The sequence below is a fragment of the Strigops habroptila genome, chromosome 5 (assembly GCF_004027225.2).
Source record: "Strigops habroptila isolate Jane chromosome 5, bStrHab1.2.pri, whole genome shotgun sequence".
In the NCBI taxonomy this organism is placed as follows: domain Eukaryota; kingdom Metazoa; phylum Chordata; class Aves; order Psittaciformes; family Psittacidae; genus Strigops; species Strigops habroptila.
The window spans coordinates 49,051,001-49,075,140 of record NC_044281.2 but is presented as its reverse complement, the minus strand read 5'-3'; the positions used below and the strand labels follow the sequence as shown (position 1 = coordinate 49,075,140).

The 24,140-nt window shown below is 35.8% G+C and overlaps 1 protein-coding gene across 2 annotated transcripts in view; it reads right to left on the bottom strand.

The window, feature by feature from the left end:
* Positions 1 to 8: 8 nt before the first annotated feature.
* DARS1 (aspartyl-tRNA synthetase 1) overlaps positions 9 to 24,140 on the bottom strand; it is a 43,460-nt gene continuing 19,328 nt past the window's right edge. For both annotated transcript variants that reach the window (XM_030487882.1, XM_030487883.1), the window contains 12 exons: positions 22,067 to 22,169; positions 20,777 to 20,857; positions 20,200 to 20,259; positions 11,645 to 11,756; positions 9,553 to 9,687; positions 8,198 to 8,345; positions 7,105 to 7,251; positions 6,054 to 6,096; positions 5,289 to 5,369; positions 4,537 to 4,648; positions 3,624 to 3,695; positions 9 to 1,920 (listed from right to left, as the gene is read on the bottom strand). In XM_030487882.1, the coding sequence (XP_030343742.1) occupies positions 1,829 to 1,920; positions 3,624 to 3,695; positions 4,537 to 4,648; positions 5,289 to 5,369; positions 6,054 to 6,096; positions 7,105 to 7,251; positions 8,198 to 8,345; positions 9,553 to 9,687; positions 11,645 to 11,756; positions 20,200 to 20,259; positions 20,777 to 20,857; positions 22,067 to 22,169 (1,186 nt within the window). In that variant the 3' untranslated portion in view covers positions 9 to 1,828. The remainder of the gene's footprint in view (positions 1,921 to 3,623; positions 3,696 to 4,536; positions 4,649 to 5,288; positions 5,370 to 6,053; positions 6,097 to 7,104; positions 7,252 to 8,197; positions 8,346 to 9,552; positions 9,688 to 11,644; positions 11,757 to 20,199; positions 20,260 to 20,776; positions 20,858 to 22,066; positions 22,170 to 24,140) is intronic.

Sequence of the window (24,140 nt, the reverse complement as noted above, 5' to 3'; positions counted from 1 at the left end):
CTCATAAGCAAAGCTGCAAAGTATTTTATTCCTTGAGTTGTGTGACTTCTAAACTAAGTTTAACTTTTACATTTCCATTACTTCACCTAACTGACCTTTAGTATGATTGTTTTCTAATGGAGAACTCTTGTCACAAAACATTAGAATTAAGTCTTGTTCAATGGCAGCTGCAAAAGATGATTTGCCCTTTTGTGAAATTCTACACAATTTATACACAGCCTCGCTGACCTTTTTGTAGCATAAGCAATATGTGACTTCTCTGACATTTAAAAATCAAGGTAGCAATAATAACACAGACTGTCTAAACCATACCTCCTAATAAAACTTTATAATGTAAAATGTTAAGCAAAAATTAGGTCAGGAATTACAAATATGTATGAATATTAGAGTAACTCCATTGCAATGCCCAAGTAAGGAACGTAATCTCTTTGCTCTTTGGCAGCCACACTTACAAAAACGTTTTAAATTTGAAAAACAACTATCAGATGCAGTCTGTAAAAGGAAAGTTCAAAGACACTGGTTCCTCTCCAAATGCAGGGCACATACTTTGGGTTGGGAGGAGGAAGAGAAGTAGCTTTGCACATCACTGCAAATTGAGGAGGTTCAAGTAAGTGATTCATTTGAGAAAAAGGATGTCTAGATAGAATTTTAGAAGTACTCTGACTTCCAGAAACACTCAATTCTCTAGATGTACAACAACGGGGCTGTTCGCAGCATTTACAAGTGAAAAAAACAAACCCTGAAATAGGCTGGCTTACATTATTTGCTTTTCTTTCATTGGAAACAGATACAGTAAATCATTGCTGATTTGATTTGTCTGTTATCCTAGAGGCTGACCTGCTCTCAAACTCACCCTTCATTTATTTTCTGAGAGTATTACATATCCTTGTGTATTCTATGAGTGTGTGTAACCTTCTGTCAAATAGTAACATAAAGAACAGGCCTATGGCTTGTGTGCAACTTTTTTTAAAAAAAAAGGGGAGAGGGAAAGAAGATTAAAAAAAAAGAAACAAACTTAAACTTTAGGCAGTTACTGCATCATTAAAAACCAACCAACCAACCAACCAACCAGAGTCTTGATCAATTATTCATTATTATCTTGTGAGGATACAGAGCAAAACCCAGAAAGACGGACATTGTATCTAATCTACTTTGAGAGATTTATTTCAATCTATTTTCACAACTTCATATGAAGATTTTTTTGTAAGAATGTTCCTTTTCTCACCTGCTTCTCTACCTAACACTCATGTAAATTAACAACTGCCTGGTTTCCTCCCGACTTGGAAATTTACTTCACGATATTCAATTTTGCTGACATAAATTAAAATAGCAGAATTTTTATTGCATAATTTATTAAAATGTTTAGAAACATGATACAATTTAATGTGACACCAGAATACTAACTCGATGTATCACATTTTCATTAAAAATGTGCACAGTTTCCAATACAAAGAGTCCTGATCTGTTAAAGTACTGTCTTTTAAATAAACAGCTAAGGGTAACAAAAAAAATAAAATACTGTGGCACTTAAGGAAATAAGATTTTTTTTTTTTAAATGGATATTACAATGCTCAAATCAAATGCTCAAATCAATGCACAGTTTCCAATACAAAGAGTCCTGATCTGTTAAAATATTATCTTTTAAATAAAGAGCTAAAGATAAAAAAAATATTATGGCACTTTAGGAAATGAGATGTTCTTTTTCTTTTTTTTTTAATGCATTTTACAATACTCAAATCAATACAGGTTCATCAGTAGCAGGGAAAATGCTTGCAATCGTATCATATCTGCAGGGCAAACCATCTCAAACTTTCAAAAGCAGCTCACGTTAGGGTGTCAGTCGTTTGGGATCCCGTGGGAACATGGAGGTCTGACGAACATTATGCAGCCCTAGGTACAGCATGGTTACTCTTTCCAGCCCTACAACAAATGAAAAAAAACCCATCAGCATAGTCACTCTTTTGTTTGAAACTCTTAAAAAGGTATTTGGACCAGATGAGTCCCTTCCAACCTGGTATTCTATACCTACAGTCAATCTCACACAGTAGTGTGACCAAAGACTGGGATGTATGCATTAGCACCTCTGACTACAGAAAGTAGAACCAAAACCAGGCATTTTACATACCACGATGCAGACTTCATTTGGAATGTGTATCAATAAGCAATGGCACTAGAGACTCAACCCTGCTCTGAGTCACTTTGGACATTCAAGAAAGATGGTATAAGAACACTGAAATGGGAGGTGGGTAATTGGGAAAACCCTGTGTTAAATACAGTAAACAGCAACATAGCCCAGACCAGTCTTAAGAGTTTCAGAGTAAGAGACATTAAGTGCCATAAGCCACAACAAAAAAAACCTACAGTTGGGGAAGCTTATTCCAAACTTTCTAGAGTACAAAAATGTAGATTCAGCAATATCTGTGTAACTATCCGCTGATATCTTCTACAATAATAAATATTTCAGTAGTGATTGTCTTATTCCTTCCTGAAATCTTAGAGATTATTATGTGTGTACTGTGGAACATGGAAAAACTTCCTAATCTGTGGGGCTACATATGCACCCCAGCCATGCTGAGATGATCCCGATATACATGCTAGTTTTCACACACTGCCTGCTCCTGTGTTAATGTTTCCATCTGAAACAGCTAGAAACCAGCATTAATTCTCTCGGCATCTCCTGTTTGGCTGGTACTTGGCTTGACCTCCGGGATATGCCGTGTGGAGCATTTACTCTGCGGAAGAGATGTCGCTTCAGCTTCCTTGATATTAGTTCTGACTGGCCTAAATGATTTTGGATCAGCAGCAAATGCTGCATCTCCTCTGGCTCCCAAGTACTGCATAATCATAGGTGTAGGTAGATGTAGATCATATTGTAGGTATTTCAAAACGTCTCAATAGCATATCATAGATGTAATGCATTTACTGAAGGCAAACTTAGACAGTTGCTCTGAGAACATGCTGAGAATGTACTAAATATACTTTACAAAAATAAAGGCAGAAAGACTGAATCAAATAAATGATTGTGTTTATTGATGAGGACTATTTCCACATGCATGAACAGTTTCATCCTGCTAATGGAAGCAATGTGCATAACTGTAAATTTTTATAATTAAGATACCTAAGCCCTATTTTTTTCTCATTTTAATATGCAAAATACTCATACCCAAGACACGAAGCCTCAATACCTTTGCTGAAACCATTAGCATGAGCCAAACTGATCAGTGATATTCAGTCAAATCACTGAAGGTGACAGAAGCAATCACTTACTTCTCACTGTATAACAGCTTCATCAAATGCACTAAAAGACCAGTGGCTTCTGGTATTAGTAGGCAATGATAAATCCACACATAACACAGTATTTTCTTGCTTCCTTAAATTTTCCTCAGTGGTCAAATTTGAAAGTGATGTGCCTGGCTAATAAATGGGCACTTTTTCTTGTGATCACCTGCTTTTTAAACTTGCCAGATTGTGCCATTCTGATTTTAATTTCTCCATCATAAACAGCTCCATGCATTTGCCTAATAAGGCTACTATTCCCCATTTTATATTAAGCCCTGCTTGAGACTGAGCAGTTTAAATCAAGCTCAGGCCAACACAGAACAAAATAAAATACATATACTTACCTATTCCACCACCTGCATGTGGAGGTGCACCAAAACGAAAGGAGTCGATATAAGCCTTTATTTTCTCCAAATCTAGACAGGAAAAAGACAAGTTTCTCAACTGCTTAATGAATCCCAAGCCAAACATACAAGTGACTAGAGGACTGCAAACACAACAAAAAATTTACCAGTTTAACTTACAAACTAACAGTGTGGTTTTACTCATCGAACAAATTAATTATCCGGGACTATCTAGAAATTATGATTATAACAGTTTTGATTTTATAATGCTGTTAATAATTTAGGGAAGAAATTCTAGAACTGAGTAAGAGCTAGGCCCAACTGTTCATGTGACTTACAGAAAATGGTGATTTCTTGAATAAACTGCAGTAAGAAAGTAAAGATTTAGCAACTATTTTCCCGTCTTGCTACAGTGGGAGCTACTCCTTTTTTGTCATTCACTGAAAGCATAATTCGAACCTACAGTTTACTCTTGTGATCACCTGATTTACTCTTTTACCCTTCTACTGTTAGCTGGCCTTGTCCCGGCTGAGATTTATTTCATTTATTTTTTTAAATTTCACCAAGGGACACTTTGCTTATTTGCTCAGTTCAGTACAGAGAGGCACGACTGAAGGAGACTTATTTGTCTACCCTCATTCTGTTGAAAATATTTCCTGCATTACATTCTCTATAAAGTCCTTGGAAACAATTTCTTTTTATCAAGGTGTTGCTGGGAAACTATTTTCTTAATAGCCCCACTCTAGATTAAAATGATTAAACAGAATTAGATGCATTAACAATGAAACAGCACTATGATTTTAGCACTACCGCCACATCACAAATTCTGCCCCAAATTCTTCCTCTAAAGGAAACAAATCCAATCATGACTTGTATTCTTTTAAATTCAGTTTCATGTTGTATGACTTGTTACCAATGCCGTGATGCTGGGCTCTTTCTGTCAGCAGCTGAGGATCGTGAATTCTCTGTGCTCCAGACAAGATCTCTTCCCCTCTCATGAACATATCGTAAGAGTTAGAGTTTTTCTGGAAAAACAAAGATGAGTTTATTTCCTGCCTACAGGTGCTCCATCCTTAGGTGGCAAATGTGCACCTCCCAATAACTTCACTTACTCAAAGTTGGGCAGTAAGAGTGCAATGTATCTGGAGTCTGCCCAGGAATTACAGCCCTTTTGCTCCTCTCGTTAAACTAGAGTTGATTTTAAAAACTGAAGTTCATGCACATGCCCTCTGAAAAAATATTACATTTGCATGTAGTTATCCTAGCAAAAGATGCTCTGAAGATATTTACCCTGAATTTAGGAATGAACTGGGGAATTTTTAACTTTTTTTAAAAAGCATATTTTCTGTTAAAGTGTCTGTTACCCTGGAAGAATGTTTTTGCCTCTTTTTAGTGACGACAGCAGTGCTCTGACCATGGAGATCTCTCCATAAAGCTCTCCCAGCTTTAGCTAGATTTTGCTTCTTTCTGGTATGTTTTCATCAGCGAAGAGTAACTATAAATATTTTACAAGTCATATAACACTGACCTAATCTTATTATCAGAATTTTAATTATAACAGCAGATCACAGAAATACACTTTATCTAATTTCGTCAAGTTACCCTTACATGAAATAATTTAAACTGAAAAAAACCCCACTAACAACAACAAAGAATTTTACTTACAGGATTTACTGGGTCTGGCATTGTATAAAAAGGCCTCACAGCAAGAGGATATTTGTCAAGAATATAGAAGTCCGTGTCATACTAAAAGAAGGTAATTTAAAAGTTAGTACAAGAGAAAAGGATGTAAAGAGCAAATTAAAAGACAAGACATAACCACTGTTGTGAATCTTTGAAATAGAAGAAAAAAGATCTTCCAATATCTTTCCACAAATTTAACACTATTATCTTAAAAAAAAATACTTATCAATAAAAGTCGTGTATGATTTTTCAGGTTTCCAGTACTACCTGTGTAAATTTACAAATGTTTAGCAGTAAAATGTTTTGCTGTAGTAACAGGTACATATTTTTTTCCCAGAGATCTCGTCTCCTATAAATTTAGTTAAAATCTGGTTTGTTTGTTTGTTTGTTTTTAATTATGTTGAGACCTGGGTTTGGAATGTAGTATCCTGTTCGGTGTACTCAGTATAACAGATGATAGAAATAAATACAAAAGATTGAAAATTATTTGAAACAGCTTATTATGTTAAACACAAAACTATCTGTAATTAAATAAGCAGCAACAAAATGGGAATGAGTCAAGAATTAAAAAATGCTTATGCTAATCACAAACTCTCCACAACTTCTGCATGTTCTGAGATACTGTATTCTCGATCAGTGTGTAAAGAGTTGTTTTACATGAAGGAGGCATTTATCCCAGCCCAATGACTCCATGACATCAGGTTTCAGATTCAATCACAAATGTATTTATTCTAAAAGAATTGTTACCTTTTCCTTTACCAGGCGTCCCAGGAGCTTTTCATTAGGTGTGCTGAAAAAGAGTTATCACCATTAAAATTAAGTGATTTAAACTTGTGCCGATTATATGCTTCACAAGGCTAAGAAGATTTCAAGCTACAGATTTGATGTACCCTACCCTTTAGAAAATCTAGTACTTGTTTCTGAATGCTTTAGATTGTGCAGACATATTTCAGAAATAAAGTATATTTATTTCTGTTCCTAAATATTTTGTATTGGTCCTAGAAAACTCTTAAATTAACTGACACCTAAAGATATTTTTCCTCTTAATATGACTACTTGCTAATCACCAGTATTCTGATTACTGAAGAATTGTGTACTCTATTTCCTACTGGCACATACCCTGTGCAGCCATTTCTTCTTAGGCACAATTAATTGAGAAATATCATAAGCAGTTGCTGAATAAATTAATTTGCTCTATCAAACTCTTATGATTGAAACTTCCTCAACACACAGATCGTTTAACTGTAAAATCATACATTATCCTAATGGTACTGGATATACTATAGGGAAGAACAGAAACCTTTTAATTTATTAAGTGTCTTTTTAGAAGTTTATACATAATCAGTTAGTTAAACCCATCTTCTGGTAAATCAATGGGAATGCAATCATATTTGCTTAATCTTTTTCCTAAGAGGTGGAAAGAAGTGAGAATGTGTTACTGACAAGAAAGACCTTAAGACTAGAAGAATCTTTTTGTTTAATTCTATTCAAAGACATGACAATTCACATGAAGGACCGCAACTGTTAAAAAACCAAGTGCTTCTTATGCTTAGAAGGTTCAAGTTACTCTCACTTTATGTTTTAAGTTATTTTATTTTGGATTTCAGAGTTTGTACATATAGTCCACGTTAAAAGGAAGGACTATTTTCATATCCTTTTCATTTTTTTGTCAAGAAAGTTGGATATGAGTACTGTTTATTCCTCTATAAGCTTGTGGTTCCTTCTTGAGCGCTGTCAGTTGAACAGTATAAACCTGACACTTTCACAAGACTGACACATTTGTGTACTGCCAAAGTACCTCAGATCTTCTTCATCACCCATCTCAATACCAGCCTCTCTAAGCATGGCCACAGCTTCACGGTATTCCAGCCTCAGAGTTGGCTCCAAAAACTTAAATGGCTCACAGGGGAACTGTTTGTTCACTGTCTGAATTTCAGTTTGGAATCTATATACAAGGAAACAAGAACAGAAGCAAAATACAAAACAGTCAAGAAATTTACTCTCGTTGCATCCAGTAATGATTTTGCAATGGCAATACAATTTTGCCACAAGAGGTCCCTCTTGCAACATAAAAAACTGTTTTATAGCCACTTCTGGAGAAACTGTACAATCCTAATGAAATGTTTCATGTAAATTAATGCATCTACTTCAATGATATACACGTTAATATTTTACTACTGCTTCTGTTTTATACCTTTTGTAAGAAATAATTGACTAGGTCAAATTTTCCCAGTAAAGACATTAAGAAATCATCCCTTTGATTTGTAGTATTTACTGGAGTTCTCCTTTAAGTAATACCCTATTTTAAATATAAAAGATAAAATTCCTGCTACACAGATGAAAAGATTTGCACTTCTGCTTGCAAGATAGGCTAATTTATAAGCAAATGAAAACCACCTCCTAAACTTCTGACCTGGCTTTTCAATGAGTTAGACTGTGAATAACAGAAAATAATCTTTGCTGCTTTCATGGCAGAGATGCAGGCTGTTACAATAAATTTAAATCAGAAAAACTTTCTTAGATAGCAAATATTAATTTCAAAATCTAACAATCAGTTTACCTGTAGTGGCACAAAAAGAAGGATGTTTTAAATTAATGATGGATCATTTCTGTTAGGAAGTCCAACAGTGAAAAAGTTTTCTTAGTGCAAGTTAGCATATTCTAGGAGATGCAACTTGGGCTAAAAATAGTTTACTGCCCTATGGTTTGAGTGAACTTTAAAAATCAGGCACAAAAAATTAGTTAAGAGTAAAGCAAAAATGTTTTGAAGTTCTGTTGTAAATCAGATTACTACTGATTACCTGACAAGCTTAGGATAAAACACCCATTTCATACCACAATGCAAGAGATCACAAACAAAGTTGCTCATGAAATTGAAATGCTTTCATTACCTTTCCTGAAGTCCCTTGAATATCTGCACCAACGTATCTGCAATCTCATCTACCACTTCATGATAGTGATAGTTAAAAGCCATTTCAATATCCAGACCAACAAACTCAGTCAGGTGTCTGTGTGTATTGGAGTCCTCAGCTCTAAATACTGTAAAATTAAACAACAGCAATTCTAATTGACCTGAAATTATCATTCCATTTTGAAAAAATAACACTGACAATCAATCACATTAGCATTTGGATTAGACAGACAATGCTGTCTTTAGACATGACAATTCTCACTGAAAACCAACAAGAAAACTAGCTGTCTCGGAGCATCAGTTATAACAACAGTGACAGCATTATTGTAGCTGTGGTGCTCAAAGGATACAAGACTTGTAGACAGGCCGTATCTCCTGTTAGACCAACAGACAGAAGTGGAAAAAACAGACAAGCTTTCTTACACAAGGACTTTCAGATTTGAAAACTGCCTTTTTCAGAGGAAATGGACTTATGCACGTGTGTGTTCTGGGTTTGGTTTGGTTTTCCCAGACATATGAGTCTAATATAAACATGTCTTCCTAGAAACCATGACTCATTTGTTAGTAATTAGCAAGAAATTTAAGATCTTCTGAATTACTTGCATTCTGTTTTGTTTTTTTTTTTTTTTTAATTGTATAAACTGTTACTGATTTGTTTTCCAGCATTTCCAGCTTACATATCTTTGAACTGGTCTCTGAGGTCTTAGGAAAAATAAATAAATAATTTAAAAAGCTGTATTACCACCTAAAGAGGCCAAGTCCTATCAGCTTTTGAGAAAGAAAGAACCTGAGACTGGCAATTATTGATTTTTTTATTATTTACTGACAGTCCAGGTAAAGAATATGTTTTCTAAATAAAGTTGTTTGGAACATATACAATAGCAAGGGATAAGGATATGTTAATATGCAACTTAAAGCACATAAAACCTAGCTTGCTTGTTTTAACTGCTTACTACTGGGCAACTAAAGGCAAGTAGGCTACTACTGGGCAAGGCTAATAGCAAACTATGGCTCCAGTAATCACAGTGGTGTTCCATGTTTTACTAACTTCATCATATTCTCAATATCCAACGCAACTGTTCTTTCTCCTCACAGAACAGCAGGCACTGGGTAAGAGTTCTCTACCTTTACTTCAATATTTTAGTTTTGTTCCAGCAACTTCTCTATCAACTTTGTTCTCATTAGGTGCCCCAACTGAATTTATGTTTGTAAGTGAAACTATATTAAGTGAAACCATTCAAAGCTTTCAGCATGTGTGTTATCTTATTTGTACCACAGCTGCTAAAAGCCATCACTGCATGCTTCACACTTTGGATAAACCAATGCTTTTCTTACCTGGCCCAACGCAAAAAACCTTTTCAAAGTCAGCACATATACACATCTGCTTGTACAGCTGTGGGGACTGAGCCAGGTAGGCACTGCTTTTGAAGTACGATACAGTAAACACATTGGCTCCTCCTTCACTGGCAGCTGAAAAGCAAATGCTTGCAGTAATTATTAAAATAAAAATGTACAAAATATATCTGAGGTAGAATGACTGACTAGAGATCAGAAGGAGATTTTTCTTCAAAGCATAGTAGAGGAAAAAGATCCATTAATTCTAAGAAAGTTTTGCAGCTCAGGACTGTCACACATTGTCTTGCAAAACTGTAAATTTAGATGCGGTAGTTTAAAATGTTACTATTCCCAGCTGTCCTTCACCTTACAGTCAGAGCAGCAGAGAAAGCATGCTTGTATCACCACATCTACTTGCAGCCCAACATTTCTGTGGAAACCAGTGATGTAGACTTCCAGGGGTTAGCTGCAGATGCGAAGATGAAAGCGCATATGCTGTTTTGTCAGGACCATCCTCTCTAACTGAAAGCATAAATATCTCTCAGACTCAGAACTAGATTTACTAGAGGACACCTGCCAAAGGTATAAAGCTTCTTCTCAGTATGAGGCAGTTTTCCTAGAAGGTTACCTTTAGAGAACAAGAACCAAGACTACCCATATTTGAATCCCTTACTGCAAACTGCCTACCCAAACTATCAGCTGAGTCACTTTATGTTTCCATTTCCTAGTGTGTGATATGAGAGTTACAGTTGCCTAACTTGCTAACAATAATCTTTGAAAGTTCTAATGTTAAGGTAACTCTAAGTTGTTGTTATTATTATTATTATTATTATTATTATTATTACTACTACTACTACTACTAACCATTCCACTGAGATTAATGCTGCTTCTTTCATTACCACTACTCCCACTGAAATAGTTTCATTGAATATTTACAGCTATATTTGAATACAAGTAACTTTTAAAATCTTGAATCTTAGAACAAATGTTTCTATGATATTTAGATTTGAAGTTTAGTAAGGATTGCATCAACTTAACTATTTTTACAAAACATGACCTCATACAAACAATAGGATGCTTGCCTCCCTGCTTTCAATGGTACACTGCACAGTAAGAATAGCACACTTCCTCAAAGGTCCTACGTAAATAAACTACTTGGGAGTCTTTAGTATTTCATGCTGTTTCAACTGTCTCTGCAGGAAAGAAGTTATCTGATCTTATAGTTCAACGATACTTTCCAGATTGAAAGAATACTTGCTTACATATACTTTGTTAAAAAGCCCTTTTTTTTACCTTAATCAAGAGCTGTCTTCAAAAATATAGAGAAGTATAAAATTCAGTAGGCAAAATGTATGTACAGAATGAATGCACATACAAAAATACAAATATTCTGCCCTATATTTTCCAGGCACGTCTTAGCAACATCAACAAAACCTCAAAGAACACCAACAAGATGGAAAAAAAAAATCCATCAGTAAATCAAGTAATTTAACTTTTTAAAACAATACAGCAGATCAACAGAACTAGAAGCAGAATCTACATTTCCAGACGTTAAGTCGGGCTGAAGCTGTTATGCCGCACTTTCAGAAAAACGATCTACCACCTTCTATTTAGCCATATGCTCATTGTTAAAGAAGTGACATACTGTATATAATAGTATCATCTTTTATACCATGATATGTTTGTTGTAACTTCTTTATGATGGAAGCTGCTTTTTATCTAAATTAGAGTGGAGGGTTTTTTTGATACTGGGTATGGAACTGGCAGCGCTCAACTTTGAGAACACTGATTTGAACAACAATGCATATGATCAGACATCTGTATTTAACCAAATTAAAACTTTAAACGCACTGCAGGGTATATAAATCAGGTATATATAATATTTGTCTTGTCATTCCTTTAACAGCTGAAGTTAGCAGAAAAGTAAAGAACAACTTTGATACCTGCTAGGAGAAGTTTGCTATGTTGCATCTAAATTAGAAATAGAACTTTATGTTTTTTACATAAAAACTTACTAAATTTTTGACAGACAGGTATGCTGAGCAACTGTAAATGAAGACGACCTGTAGCTGCTGGATCACATATACAATACCTGAAATGATTTTGGGAGTCTGAATTTCCACAAATCCCTTGCGAATAAGAGTTTCTCGGAAAAGCTGACAAATACCAGACTGAAGGCAGAAGATTGCCTGACTTGTAGAAGTCTATAAGAAGAAGATAAAATAATGAATCCTAACTTAGTTTTTCCTGACTCTGTTAATTTTTCTGGAGAGCTAGAAAGATGAATCTCTTGTCTTAGGAATACGTGATTATTGTATTTGCCTAAACAGAGAGAAGTGCAAATAGGTAATTGTTTATTACACAAAAAGAAATAGCAAAGGAAACAAGAGAAACTCCTCGTTTCAATTTATGGCATATTTAGTTATAAAGGAGACACTATGTCCAATTTTACATTTAAATAATCACTTATGATATGCTTCTGCAAATACAGGTTTTATAGTAAGAAATTGAATAAAACCGCTAAACCCATTAAAAAGCTTTCAGCACACTGAACTAGAGCAGCTACAGTAATACACAGCATATGATAAAAGCAAAGCCATCAATAACTTACATAAGGCAGAAACATTTGTGTCTATTAAAGGCTATCAAATACAACATTTTTCATGTAAAAACACAGCCACATGTTAACCATGTACAACACTTCCACAAAACCATCCTAAATCCAAGGTCTAAACTCCCAGCATTTAAAGCAGTCCACATAACAATTGATCATGTGAACTGCAGTTCTGTCTTTTCAAAATTTACTCCCAAAGTACATTTAGCTGAAAAAAAAAAAAAAAAGTAGGTCTAGCTGAATTGATCATCGTTTTGTTTATGTACATGACACAGTTAAGCTACTTATCTCATTAGCAAATACCTACACTAAATGTTCCTGTAACGTTCTTGGGCTTTAGTGTGAAGAAAAAAAAAAAAAAAGCCCTTAGTGAATGCTGAAAACAGTGCAATATGTCAACACTGAACCCATATCTGATTTTGTGCTTGCAGCATTTAAGACCTGACAGTTAGCAACCTAGAAGCGTATATAAAACCTAACGAATTCTTGCAAACAACTAAGAGAGCAGTTCTTTACGACAATCTGCGTCATAGCACTGTTTACTTCTCCTTTCTGAAAGGTACCTGACTTTTCAGTTAGGGTAAGAAGAGCCTTGTGGGCTTTTTCACATGACTCCTACAAAACCACAAAACAAAAAACCCCCAACCAAAACAAATTATATAAGCACCCAAATTTAGACAGCCAGTCAGCAGATACGTTGAAATAAAGCTACATCCATCGTCTCTGCAAGATAAAGATAGCACTTCACTGAAAAACCAAAAGAGAGAACTGTAATAATACTGCACATCTGCAGTAATTTGGAGTTGTTTGCACTTTTAGCTGACCAATAAAATATCTCAGGAGTGTAAGTGGTTGAGACTAGTAAATAATAGCTAGCAGCTCTCACTGTCTGATAGCATTAACCACAGCCACTACTCCCACTGCTTTCAAAATGAAGGCAATGAGGTTTTGAGCAACAGTTACAAAAGTACCCTCAAACTTTTTCACCTTTTCTACACGGGTCTCCCAGAATCAGACACATGCTAGGACTTTGCCTGAGTTTTGAGCAGAGTTTGGAAGTATTACATCGAAGCACTGGGATGATTCAGAGGGTTATTTGGTTATTTAAAATTTTTTTTTCTTAACCACCTCCTACTTAGAAAACAAAACACATTTTCCAAGAGATGATAACTTGTTTGGGTTTATCAATGCAGGTTTTGATAAATTAGATAAATTTCTAAAAATGCCAAGGGACAAAATATGTCACATTTATTTAAAGCAGGATAGTAATGTTCCCTTCTCTCTTCTGATGAACCAACACCAAGTTTCATGCCAGAGCAGCTAAGAATGCAGTCCTAAATCATACAGTCCTAGGAAAAAGAAAAATGGTTGCTAAACCCAATCTGAAAGCAATTACTTGTTCTGACCTAAAACTGTGCACAGCCAGTCAGCCACTCAATAACTAACAGAGTTCTCCACTAACAGTAGTTTGTCAGGTAGTAATTCCTCCTGGCTTTAGTGAGAATGCAGAGCAAAGACTCTGCCTTCCTAATCCCATCTACAATGATAAATTATGCTTAAAAAATAGTATTTATGAAAGCAGACAAATTCACAGATCTGGACACTGAAGCTTTCATTTAACTATAGACCAAGGAAAGAACAAGCAGCAATTCTCCATACCTCAAACTAGACCCAACAAGACCACTCTGCTTTCTGCCCAAGGCAGCTGAGTTTCAGCGTCTGTTCATTCAGAGACTGACAAGGGCAACTTGAGAATTTGCGATGCTGGTGAAGGATCTGGAGAACAAGTCTTATGAGGAGCGGCTAAGAGAACTGGGGTTGTTTAGTTTGGAGAAGACTCAGGGAGGACCTTATCGCACTCTACAACTACCAGAAAGGAAGCTGTAGTGAGGTGGGGGTCAATCTCTTCTCCCACGTAACAAGTGATAGGACAAGAGGTAATGGTCTCAAGCTGCTCCATGGGAGGTTTAAATCGGATATTAGGAAGAATTTCTTCACAGAGAAAGTGACCAGGTATTGGAACAGGCTGCCCAGGGAAGTAGTGGAATCACCATTCCTGGAAGTGTTCAAAAAATGTGTAGATGAGGCCCTCAATGATATGGTTTAGTGGTGAGCTTGGCAGTCCTGGTTGGACTTGATGATCTTAAAGGTCTTAAAGGTCTTTTCCAACCTAGTTGATTCTGTGATTCTACTGCAGTCTCCTGGTAAGAATTAAACACACCAATAAGACATTTGAGACAAGCTCCTAAAGAACTGTAACTATCAGTGTGCGGTGGAGTCAAATGCATGACCTCAGAACTTTTATGTGTCACTGTAACTTGCCAAAGATGATTCTGTATCTACACATGCAGCAAAACTTTTCAGATTTAATTACATCCTTTGCACTGGCATAATGTTTAGGACAAAAAGAGAGTGAATTTATCTGAAGAAAATAATTCAAGCCATTATCCTGTCTTTAAATGAGATGCCGGTATGTGTATTACAAAGTTTTGTACCATGGTAGGTAACGCTGTTACCATGTGAGCTACCACACTTGTGTACAACACAGCAAACTAAAGAGAGAGACAGCTGTCAGAATGAATCCATTTTTACCTTTGCCTTAAAAAGATTTTGCCATGGTATTCTCTTCCTGTAGTGTTTACTCTTTTCCTGTAGTGTTTACTCTAATATGAACTCCTCCACATACATATTGACAAACCAGCTCATCTGAGACTATGGCAAATACAGCAAATATTCCTTCAAGAGTTAAGCAGAAACAGAAATAAACTTCTGTCACTTAACTGCCGCTGCAGTTAACAGTGCTAATGTTTTAATACAGTCTGCAGAGTTGATTTTACAGGAAAACTCACTATTTTCAATAATTGCCTTTGTTACAGACAGTGAAAAAATGTTTAATTAACAACGCTGAAATAGGAGTTTCAGTCATAATCTCACTCCAATTTCATTGGTGTGTTTGTTATTTAAATATCACAAAAGAAAATATTGATAATAATAGAACAGAGTGTATTTTAACACTATAAGCAAGATTATAAAAACAATTATCGCATTTCATTTGGCACAAGCTGCAGTGTTAGAATAATAGCTGCCAGAGACCAACAAATGTGCTCAATAGAACTGAGGACAGTTAACACCTTACGTGATCCTATCTCAAAGAGGTGCGACTGAGGCACATACGTGCAAAGCTGTGAACTTTTCTTTTTACTCTCATGTCAGCTGTAGACTGTTCCACTCTCACCTCAGTTTTGCTTTTCTGTGTGCCTGCTGTTAACTAGCTATCTTCTGCCACGAACAATCACTAAACACATAAAGTAGGCTAAATAAAAAGGGAAAATAATATAAGCTATATTAAGTAATACACACTATTTTAAATAATGTAAATATTTTTTCAATTCCTCTACTATATATGAGAAAAGAAGGTTTTGCTAGGAAATAGGATTTCTGTTAAGTAACATTTTTTTAACCCCAAAGTGACTGAAGTAAACTTTTATTCACATTTCAATATTACTTACAGTATAAGAAGAAGATATGAACATGAAGTTTGTTGTCTAAATGACTAGGACTGTGTTATGTCTTCACTACCAAACCACTACCCACAATAAAATAAACTGTACATCTGCTTGTTCATTATAGCTTGAATTCAGTCAGGAAAAACACAGCTTTTGCAATTAGTAAATTGAATTCAACACAATGAAATCAAGCTTTAAGTAATCAAGTATTTTGGGGAAAAAAAAAAAATGCAGTAAGATCAGTGTACAGTTAGATTAACATATAACATAGTCTGACATCCATAAACCACTAGAGTTTAATGTTTATGCTCTGCCCTGAGCAGTTTAAATAGGATAATGTTGACCCTAAAAAGACCATGCTTTGGTCTCAATGAGCTGTGCATTAGCAGACACAATTATAGAATCAGGACTGCAAAATGCATATAATTCAAATCAAATCTGGACTGATACTGTTAAGATAAAAACGCTGCTGGACATAAAAAATAAGACAGAGTAAGGACATTGGTTAGGTCCGTTGTTAAAACTGGATGAACCTGAATTGATTTTTATTTCAGAGGAAAACAAACTAAGAATCAAAGCCCAAAAATCAGTGTTTCGCTTGTCATCTTCTCTTGTTTTTCACCTACCATGGATCTTCATGAAAAATGGTTTCTGTAGTTGTTTTTACAGACACAGAAAGTCTACACATCACTGAATACTTCAGCTAAGAACAGCAGAATCATAGACGTAAAGATCTAAAAACACAATGTTCCAATTTGCCTTTTTCAGTTGTTCCAATAAAGGAATGGTAAATCAAAGAGCTCTAGAATCAACTGGTTTGACTTTCACTTAGCTGTCATGAAAAATAGATACTTAGGTCAACAGTGGCTTCCTCAGAGGTCACCTGTGGTTATTTGAAAGATAATCTGGTCTGTACAAGGACTCTTTCTTCTTACCAGCTCTCTTGTGTCTACACCCCTGATTTTTCTACTCCACAAGTTTGTGATCTGTATTTTATGAGTTAACCCATCAGGAACAGATTCATTCTTTCTCAGTCATTATTATTTGGAAAGGGTTTTTAAACCTCTCCACCTTAAATAATCACCATTTTACCTCACCATCAGAATAACGACTACAGCAATAGCATGGGATCTTGGCATTTAAGTACTTCCCATCTCTAATCTCAAAGAAAACTACCAGGTACCTCTGGGACATCTTTGTCAGCAAAATGCTGACAAAGATTGTTAAAGATTGTTAAAAATACAGGGCACAACTTGGTCTATTTTCACATGTACACAAGCATGAAAGTCTTGCAATCTTTGTAGAATACTCTGCATATTAAATCTCCATTAATGCAATTTCCTTATTATTAATTGCACTCCTTTTGCATCATAATCACACTCTCATTTTATACATCACAGCTGGATGGAGTAATGCTGGTTTTGGAAATCCAGTCCCATTCATCTTTGCAACAACTGAGTTTCACAGCTCCACTTTATCACGATTTAGCCCTATCTAATGAACTCATTGTAACTACTTAAAATAGTTAAACTACTTAACTACTTTAAAGACTGTATTTAAATGGACAATAATTTTAGTTCCATTTAAGGACTTTTTTTAGTCTGAGTCTAGCCACGAGCTATGCATTTAGTTTGTTAAATTTTTCTTAAAAAAAAAAAAAAAAAAAAGTATCTCTATTTTTGATGTTCGATGACCTCCTTCTTCCTTAAAAAACTGGGGCACTGAGGAAACCAGAACTAAATGGTACATGTATCTGTGGTTGACTTCCTCCCATACTTGTAGGAACAGATCACTACAGTATCTATTAGAACCACTCTGTTAACATTTCTTCCCTCTTGCCCATGATATGGTTTTCCATCTGGGTACGGGAGAGCAGTGGCTAACAATGGTTTCAGGTACCTCTGAGCTTTTAACACATTGTGTCTTCTAATCCTCCTTAGAACATGCCTACTTATGCAGTGCACTTGGAACACTAGCAGTTCTCTGAACTCCCATTTCTGAACTACAGCTCCAGTCTATCCAACCAAATCACTGAAAATCAATTACTCCTTTTTCTTTTTCTTTTTTTGGGGGGGGGCGTGTGTGTTTGGTTTTTTGGGGGTTTGTTCAGTTATTTTGAAAGACAAACTGCCTTTGTGTCCCTGCTCTTGTGATTCCACTTCATACCGTGCTTAGGATGTGTACATATGTATAAGCACAGGTATTCTCACTGGAATTTCCCCTTTCTCCATTAAATACTTTTTCTACTTATTCAGCTCTCCCTTTAAAAAGGCAGGTCAAAGTAACACATTATTATTTAGAATCTTCTTTTGCATAAGCAAAGCCTCTGCAGAAAAAAACCAAAGCAAACATGAATAGGCATAAGCCTACTGTTCCAAAATAATCCGCTTGTGTTCTGAAACAAATCATGAAATGTGAAAGAGACATGCAGAAATGTTACTCAGTCAGAGACATAAACCTTTCATGTACATAGGAGGAAGTCAAGATAGATACCTAAGCCTAATCTAGGGAAAGCTGTGGCCAGATTACACCCAGCCACAGGTGCATGCAGAGGATGAGACATAAGGCACTGAAGTACTGAGATTTGACATTTCATCCTTCCTTCAATTTCATAAAAAAGTTAACCTGAATTCCTGTTCAGCATGAAGTAGCTGTTCAGCACCACACTACAGCAGCTGTTGGAGCTAAGGAGAAAAACAGCTTCCACAGAAGGCAGAGTTAAGGTTCAGATCTCTAAACAAGGTGCCAAATACTGCTGAATAAATGGTATACTGACACTGGTTGGGACATACAAGTTATAAAAGGTTATAGCAGCATGCACTTAGCTCACCAGCTGTACCCTCCAGGCAGAATACTGATAACTAATCTTCTATTACTGTACCGACAGAGATTCATAAGAAGTACTGGGAGAGTCCTGCTGGACTACTGACTGCGTACAGGGACAGAAGAATTTTAGCCCACCCCTTTCTGTTCCATCTCTTGTGTTTATTATAGCATTACAGTCTTCCTTCTTTTTCCATTACTATATACTTTCTTAGGTTTTACTCTGCAGGTGCTCTCGTCTGAATTACAGCCAAGGATACTTTCATGTCATTATCTTCAGCTAGTATTTTTAACTGTCATTCCCTTTGTAATATTTCTCTGTTCTCTTTGGGGTTCATGGCTCTTTACAGTTTATTATACAGGTATGTCATTAATTTAATGGATTTTCTTAAGTTTCTCTGGAGTGCTGTTGAGTATTTTTCTTCATCACCAGAAGTTCAAGTAAAACTTGCACTTCTGAGCATCCTAGAGTTCTCCCTTCAATTTAGTACCCTGTTACCACTACCATAAGCTGCTGATCCTTTAAATGATTTTCACTTTCCACCATTAATATAGAATTCTTTTCATCAAAGGCTTACGACACAGATGAAGAGAGCAATATGATGAGATACTGAGTATTCTGCAAAGTAATCACAAATTGAAGTCGCTCAGCATTATATATAAGGTCAAGTGAAAAGCAATTAACTTTGGTCCAGGTAAAACAACTTGCACATGTACTTTTAGTTGCTGAAATCAGGAGATCAGATGTTCAAATGCTTTAGGCATCTTAGTGCCAATTTTTCCAAATAAATAGATTCTCCAATAAATAAATGACTTTTTTATTTCCCAGGTCCATAGACTGAAATAATGAGAACTACTACTGATACACTGAGTTCATTAGCAGAACTCGAATGCAGTACTAGATACACCATAAGAATGAGCAACGCTCTTCATTCAGTGAAAAGTTAACCAAACTTTTATTGTGGAGAGCCAAATATGGGAAAAGACCAGAAAGCCTCATGTCAGCAAGAATGGCTTGTAACTTTCATGCTTAGCGTTAGCTGCTATTTCAAAAAAAGAAAAAAAAGTTCTGTAAGTGATTTAGTAGATAGTTTTTTTGCTGCTGATCTGAAAGAGTAAATATTTGGGAGATACATGAATTCACAGAAGGCTGTGTCTCTATGACCTGAATGAAGAAAGGTGTTTCAGAAAAGAAAGAAGAAAAATATATGGAAGAAACAAAGAGAATGAGATTGGTATCATGGCCCGGAACAATTTCACTTGTGAGGCATGCATTACAGCACCTCTATTACACATTGAATTCAAAACTTCCATCTTATACCTCAAAACTGAGCTCCTACTACAGTTTTTGGGTACAAAATACTCCATTTGAGAAGAAATGTTGTTTCTAAATTGTCCCTATTCAATCACCCTTAACTTCTGTAAATATAAAAGTCCAGATGTACATGGTCACATGCCAAATCCCAAATGTTCACCTTTAAACTACTAATATGTGTTCTTGATTAATGTCACAGAAGGTGAACATTTAGGATTAAAAAACCGTGTGTTTTCACAATGCCACTCACAAATAGAAAAATATGCTGTTTATTTTTCCTCTAGCCAACAACACATTTCCATCAAATCCATGACTTTCACTACTTCACAGATTAGAAATATGAAAAATAAACACTTGCAGGCAAGCATGCAACACAGCACGTTCCTTACCCTCAGATCAATGACTCTGTTGTCCAGTCTTGTATCTTGGTTTACAGTAGCTCTTCCATCCTGAACAGTTGTTGAAAAATACATAATGAATACACACAGCTCAAAAAACCCAACCAACCAAAAAAAAACCCCAAAGCAAAACCCCACCAAACCCCAAACCAAAATCAAGATCAACAAAACAAAATTAATGGAAAAACATCCTTTGGCTAAAAACCAAGGGCTACTTCTAAGTTCAGTAGAATTTCTAGATCATTCTAGAAACTAGCAGCATAGCAAAGCTTAAAGCCTAACTTCTCCCAGAGGTCACAGGCAGAACCCAGCTATGAGTTCTGTGTGCGTGCAGTCAGTCTAGAAGACACACAGAGAAGACTGCAAACCCTCTGGTTTTGACCTTCTACTGCAGTTCTGCAGATACCAAAGCTATAGAGATTTCTAACCCAGTTCTGCGTAACAAAAAGGAATTAAAACGCAAGCCTAACAAAACCCCAAAATCCCTGCATTAAGGAAGTTGCCTGGATTTCATGATGATGTTTAATTACAAAGACAATAAAAAGTATCTGAGGATACAAAGTTTCACCTCCTCTCCTTCCACTTCTGGCCGAACAGCATCATCCAGCTGTAAGGGCAGTCGGGGTTCAGCTAAACTGATCACATAAATCTGAAATTGAGACAGGAACAGAAATAGCATGAGAAGCAGCTCAAAAGGAGGTGTGATTTCCAAAAGGATATTTCTGGCACAGACTTGAAACAGAGTTTTGCATAGGCTGTTAACTGTAACACAGTGATTTTATTCAAATACTTGAGATACATGGGTACATTCTCATGACAATACTGGAAGTGCTTAGTTCTTATTTTCCTTTTGAAAGATTAAAAATATATTTTTTTCTTCTGGGAAGCACTGAGTAGAACAAGTACACACTGCTTGAGGGACAAGCCTATTGGCATGAATGCCAGGTCTGAAACTACTACATTTCACAGAGTTTTAGGTTGTGATTCCAGCAAGATCATCTGAAAGATATCTGAAAGAGCCATTTCATATTGAAAGTTTATAAGATACTTAAAATACAATCAGAAAATTAAAAACACCTTGCCTTGCCTTACAGTGTAGTCGTAGTGCAGTGAATTTGATATTCCTTCAGAAAAATAAAGCATATGATCATCTGCACCTATATTAAAACATGTTTCTTCAAAATCTGCAGATTTTCCCCAACAGTGTTAGCTAAAATTTACCTTACTGCTGTAACTATAATAGCCATTGTACTCAACTCTTGAGGTGACTGTTTCAGCTGTATTGTAGGCATACAGTTTGGCTGAAAACCTTTAGAAGGAAAGGATATTACATAAAGGTTTAAATACACTTTCTATTTAAACAAATTATAAAGTTGCACTTCCTCCAGCCCTACAGCACAAGCTACAGGAATTTCAGATTTCAAGAGCTTCCATACTGTTAAGCCAGTGCTTTACTTTTGCCGAGATACGTATTCCATTCTATTGTACTAAGGGGAAGATTGTAACTTTCTGATACAGAAGAAACTTCTGACTTGCATTTAAAAAGAAGCAGACTTTTTATTACAGTATCTACTGCAGTTATGAATAAAAATCTAGAATTACAAGCATTCTTACCCAAATTGTTCCAGTGAGATACTTTATTTTACTTTGTACTGTAATTCAAATGGCAGATAAAAACAGAAAATTCTAAAAGTCAAATCTCTTAAACCCAGAAATGTTTCCTGTTTATATATGATACAGTTGAATTTGTAGTTTAAAGCGATTTTGTTTCTCTGGTATGGGACGGCAGACTGACAGACAGCCTAGACAGATAATTTCTCAAACAATTAACCAGTGCCCCACTTGCTCAAAAATTTACCCTTTGAACGTGAAGCTCAACATCTTGCTGAGTACAACCTCCAATTTTCTGATGTGCTTTCCTCACAACGCCTTCTATATCCACAATGCTCTCTTTGTTGATGCTGTCAATAAAGATAGGATAGGAGGCTTACTAAATTTGACTGCACATTGCACCAGACTCTGTACTGATTACTGAGTTCATGTACTGTCTGGACTGCTGGAACAGCAAAAGAGAATTAAGGATTTAGGTAAAGTTACTTATTATATATATGAGTAATTAAGGACTTTGCTAAAATACTCCCAGCCATGCTAAATTCAAACTGGGATAAAAAACTTGGGAGTGAAAGAAATATGATTAAGCTTAGTGCTTGCTCAGTTTTTGTGTGTTTATACATAAACTGACAAGCTGCATACTTCTTTTTCTAGGCCACATACACTCTTGTATGTGTCAGCTGATGCAATTATCTGAAAGACATGTCTTAGCCAGCAGAACAACAAACTGAAAGGAAGTCTGAGCTTGTTTAAACTACAGGACTTGTTACTGAAAGATGCAAGATGCTTGTAAGTCATTTCTCTCATTTCAGGGGACATCTTAATTGCTCTCTGCTAACAGTCACTAATAGTACATTGAAACACTATACAGCTTGTTGCAAGTCTTCCAAAAATATGATATAAAGTATGTGTGCTATAAGCAAACAATAACAAAAGTCTCAACAGTCATAGGTGAGAAAATAATTTGCATAAGCAGTTTTTATTTAGGTATTTAAAGTACTGGACTTGAAACCAGTGATTTTTTTACAGATAATCTCACCCGCACTGGAAACATATTTTCACTGTCTCTTTGCTAGCTTGCTTACAAAAGGCCAAATATTAGAAAATATTTCTTTCCTTTTTATGAAAAATAACTATTACCATTAACTTCATCTTTCACTTCTCTGGCCTTCTTGAGAAGGCTGGAAAGCACTTTATGTACATCACTTGACCACATAACGCCTTAGAAAGCAGGACAGTAGCAGAACCACAGTTTAACTGCAAATAATAAGAGGTGAGCAAGGATGTCATTGGACACTACTGATCTTGTAAAGCAAAGAGCAATTAACAATCTTCGAGTTTACAAGGTTGGATTCCCCCCCTCCCCCCCGTTAAACCCTTCTCCATGCCACCGAAAAAACGATCGACAAAACCCATACAGCTAAGTTGGAGGGTGGTGAAAGAAAAGATTTATATGCACAGGAGGTGTTACTGAGAGGCAGTAATCCTCAGTTAAAGGAGGTGAGGACAGAATACAAGCAGGTACAAGCTACTGCTGATAGCAACTATAGTCCACTTGTATCTGCATCAGTTTGTCTAGCACCACCTGGAGTAAGCCAGTCTAAGAGCTGGGAACAAAATCTCTGTATTCTAGCCCTACAGTCTTTTTGTACATACAGCTACAGTAAAACCACATGAGAAACTTACTAGGACTGAGAAGTTTCTCTTTAGAAATATCTATGTGTGGAATTAGTCATCCTCTCACATTTTTAAAGTAGGATTTACCTGAGTAAGCAATTATCTTTTTAGTTGATGAGGGAAACTTAAGTTTTCTTCTCTCATAAAGCTCAAGTGGTGTGACCCAGAAGGAGCTGAGAACAAATCACCAAGTGTTGCCAACTATAAACTGCTTATCTGCCTGCCTTTCTACTATTCCTGAAGCATCCATATCAGCCCTAAGAAAAGCTAGATGGATCTTTGGTCTAACCTGGGACAAACTTTTTTATGTTATAAAGCTGAGCTCAGATTTAAGTTATTCAACATAATTTTTGAATTTAAATGCTCAAAGTTTTTAAAAATCTGATTATATTAAAGTAATAGTGGAAAATTCAAGCATCAAAATTCTCAAAACCTAGCAGTATCACTGTTAAGTAAATTACAAATAACTTTTAAAAGACAAATTTGAGCATTTTAGTTGATTACACTATTTTTTTGATGGTAATAACTTTTAGGTGATAGAATTCATTGGCTACTGCTCTGAAAGTTATACAGACAATGTTGCTTTACATGCTTGAACTGCTTAACCATTCGGTAATTCCACATACTGTATAAAATTTGTGAAT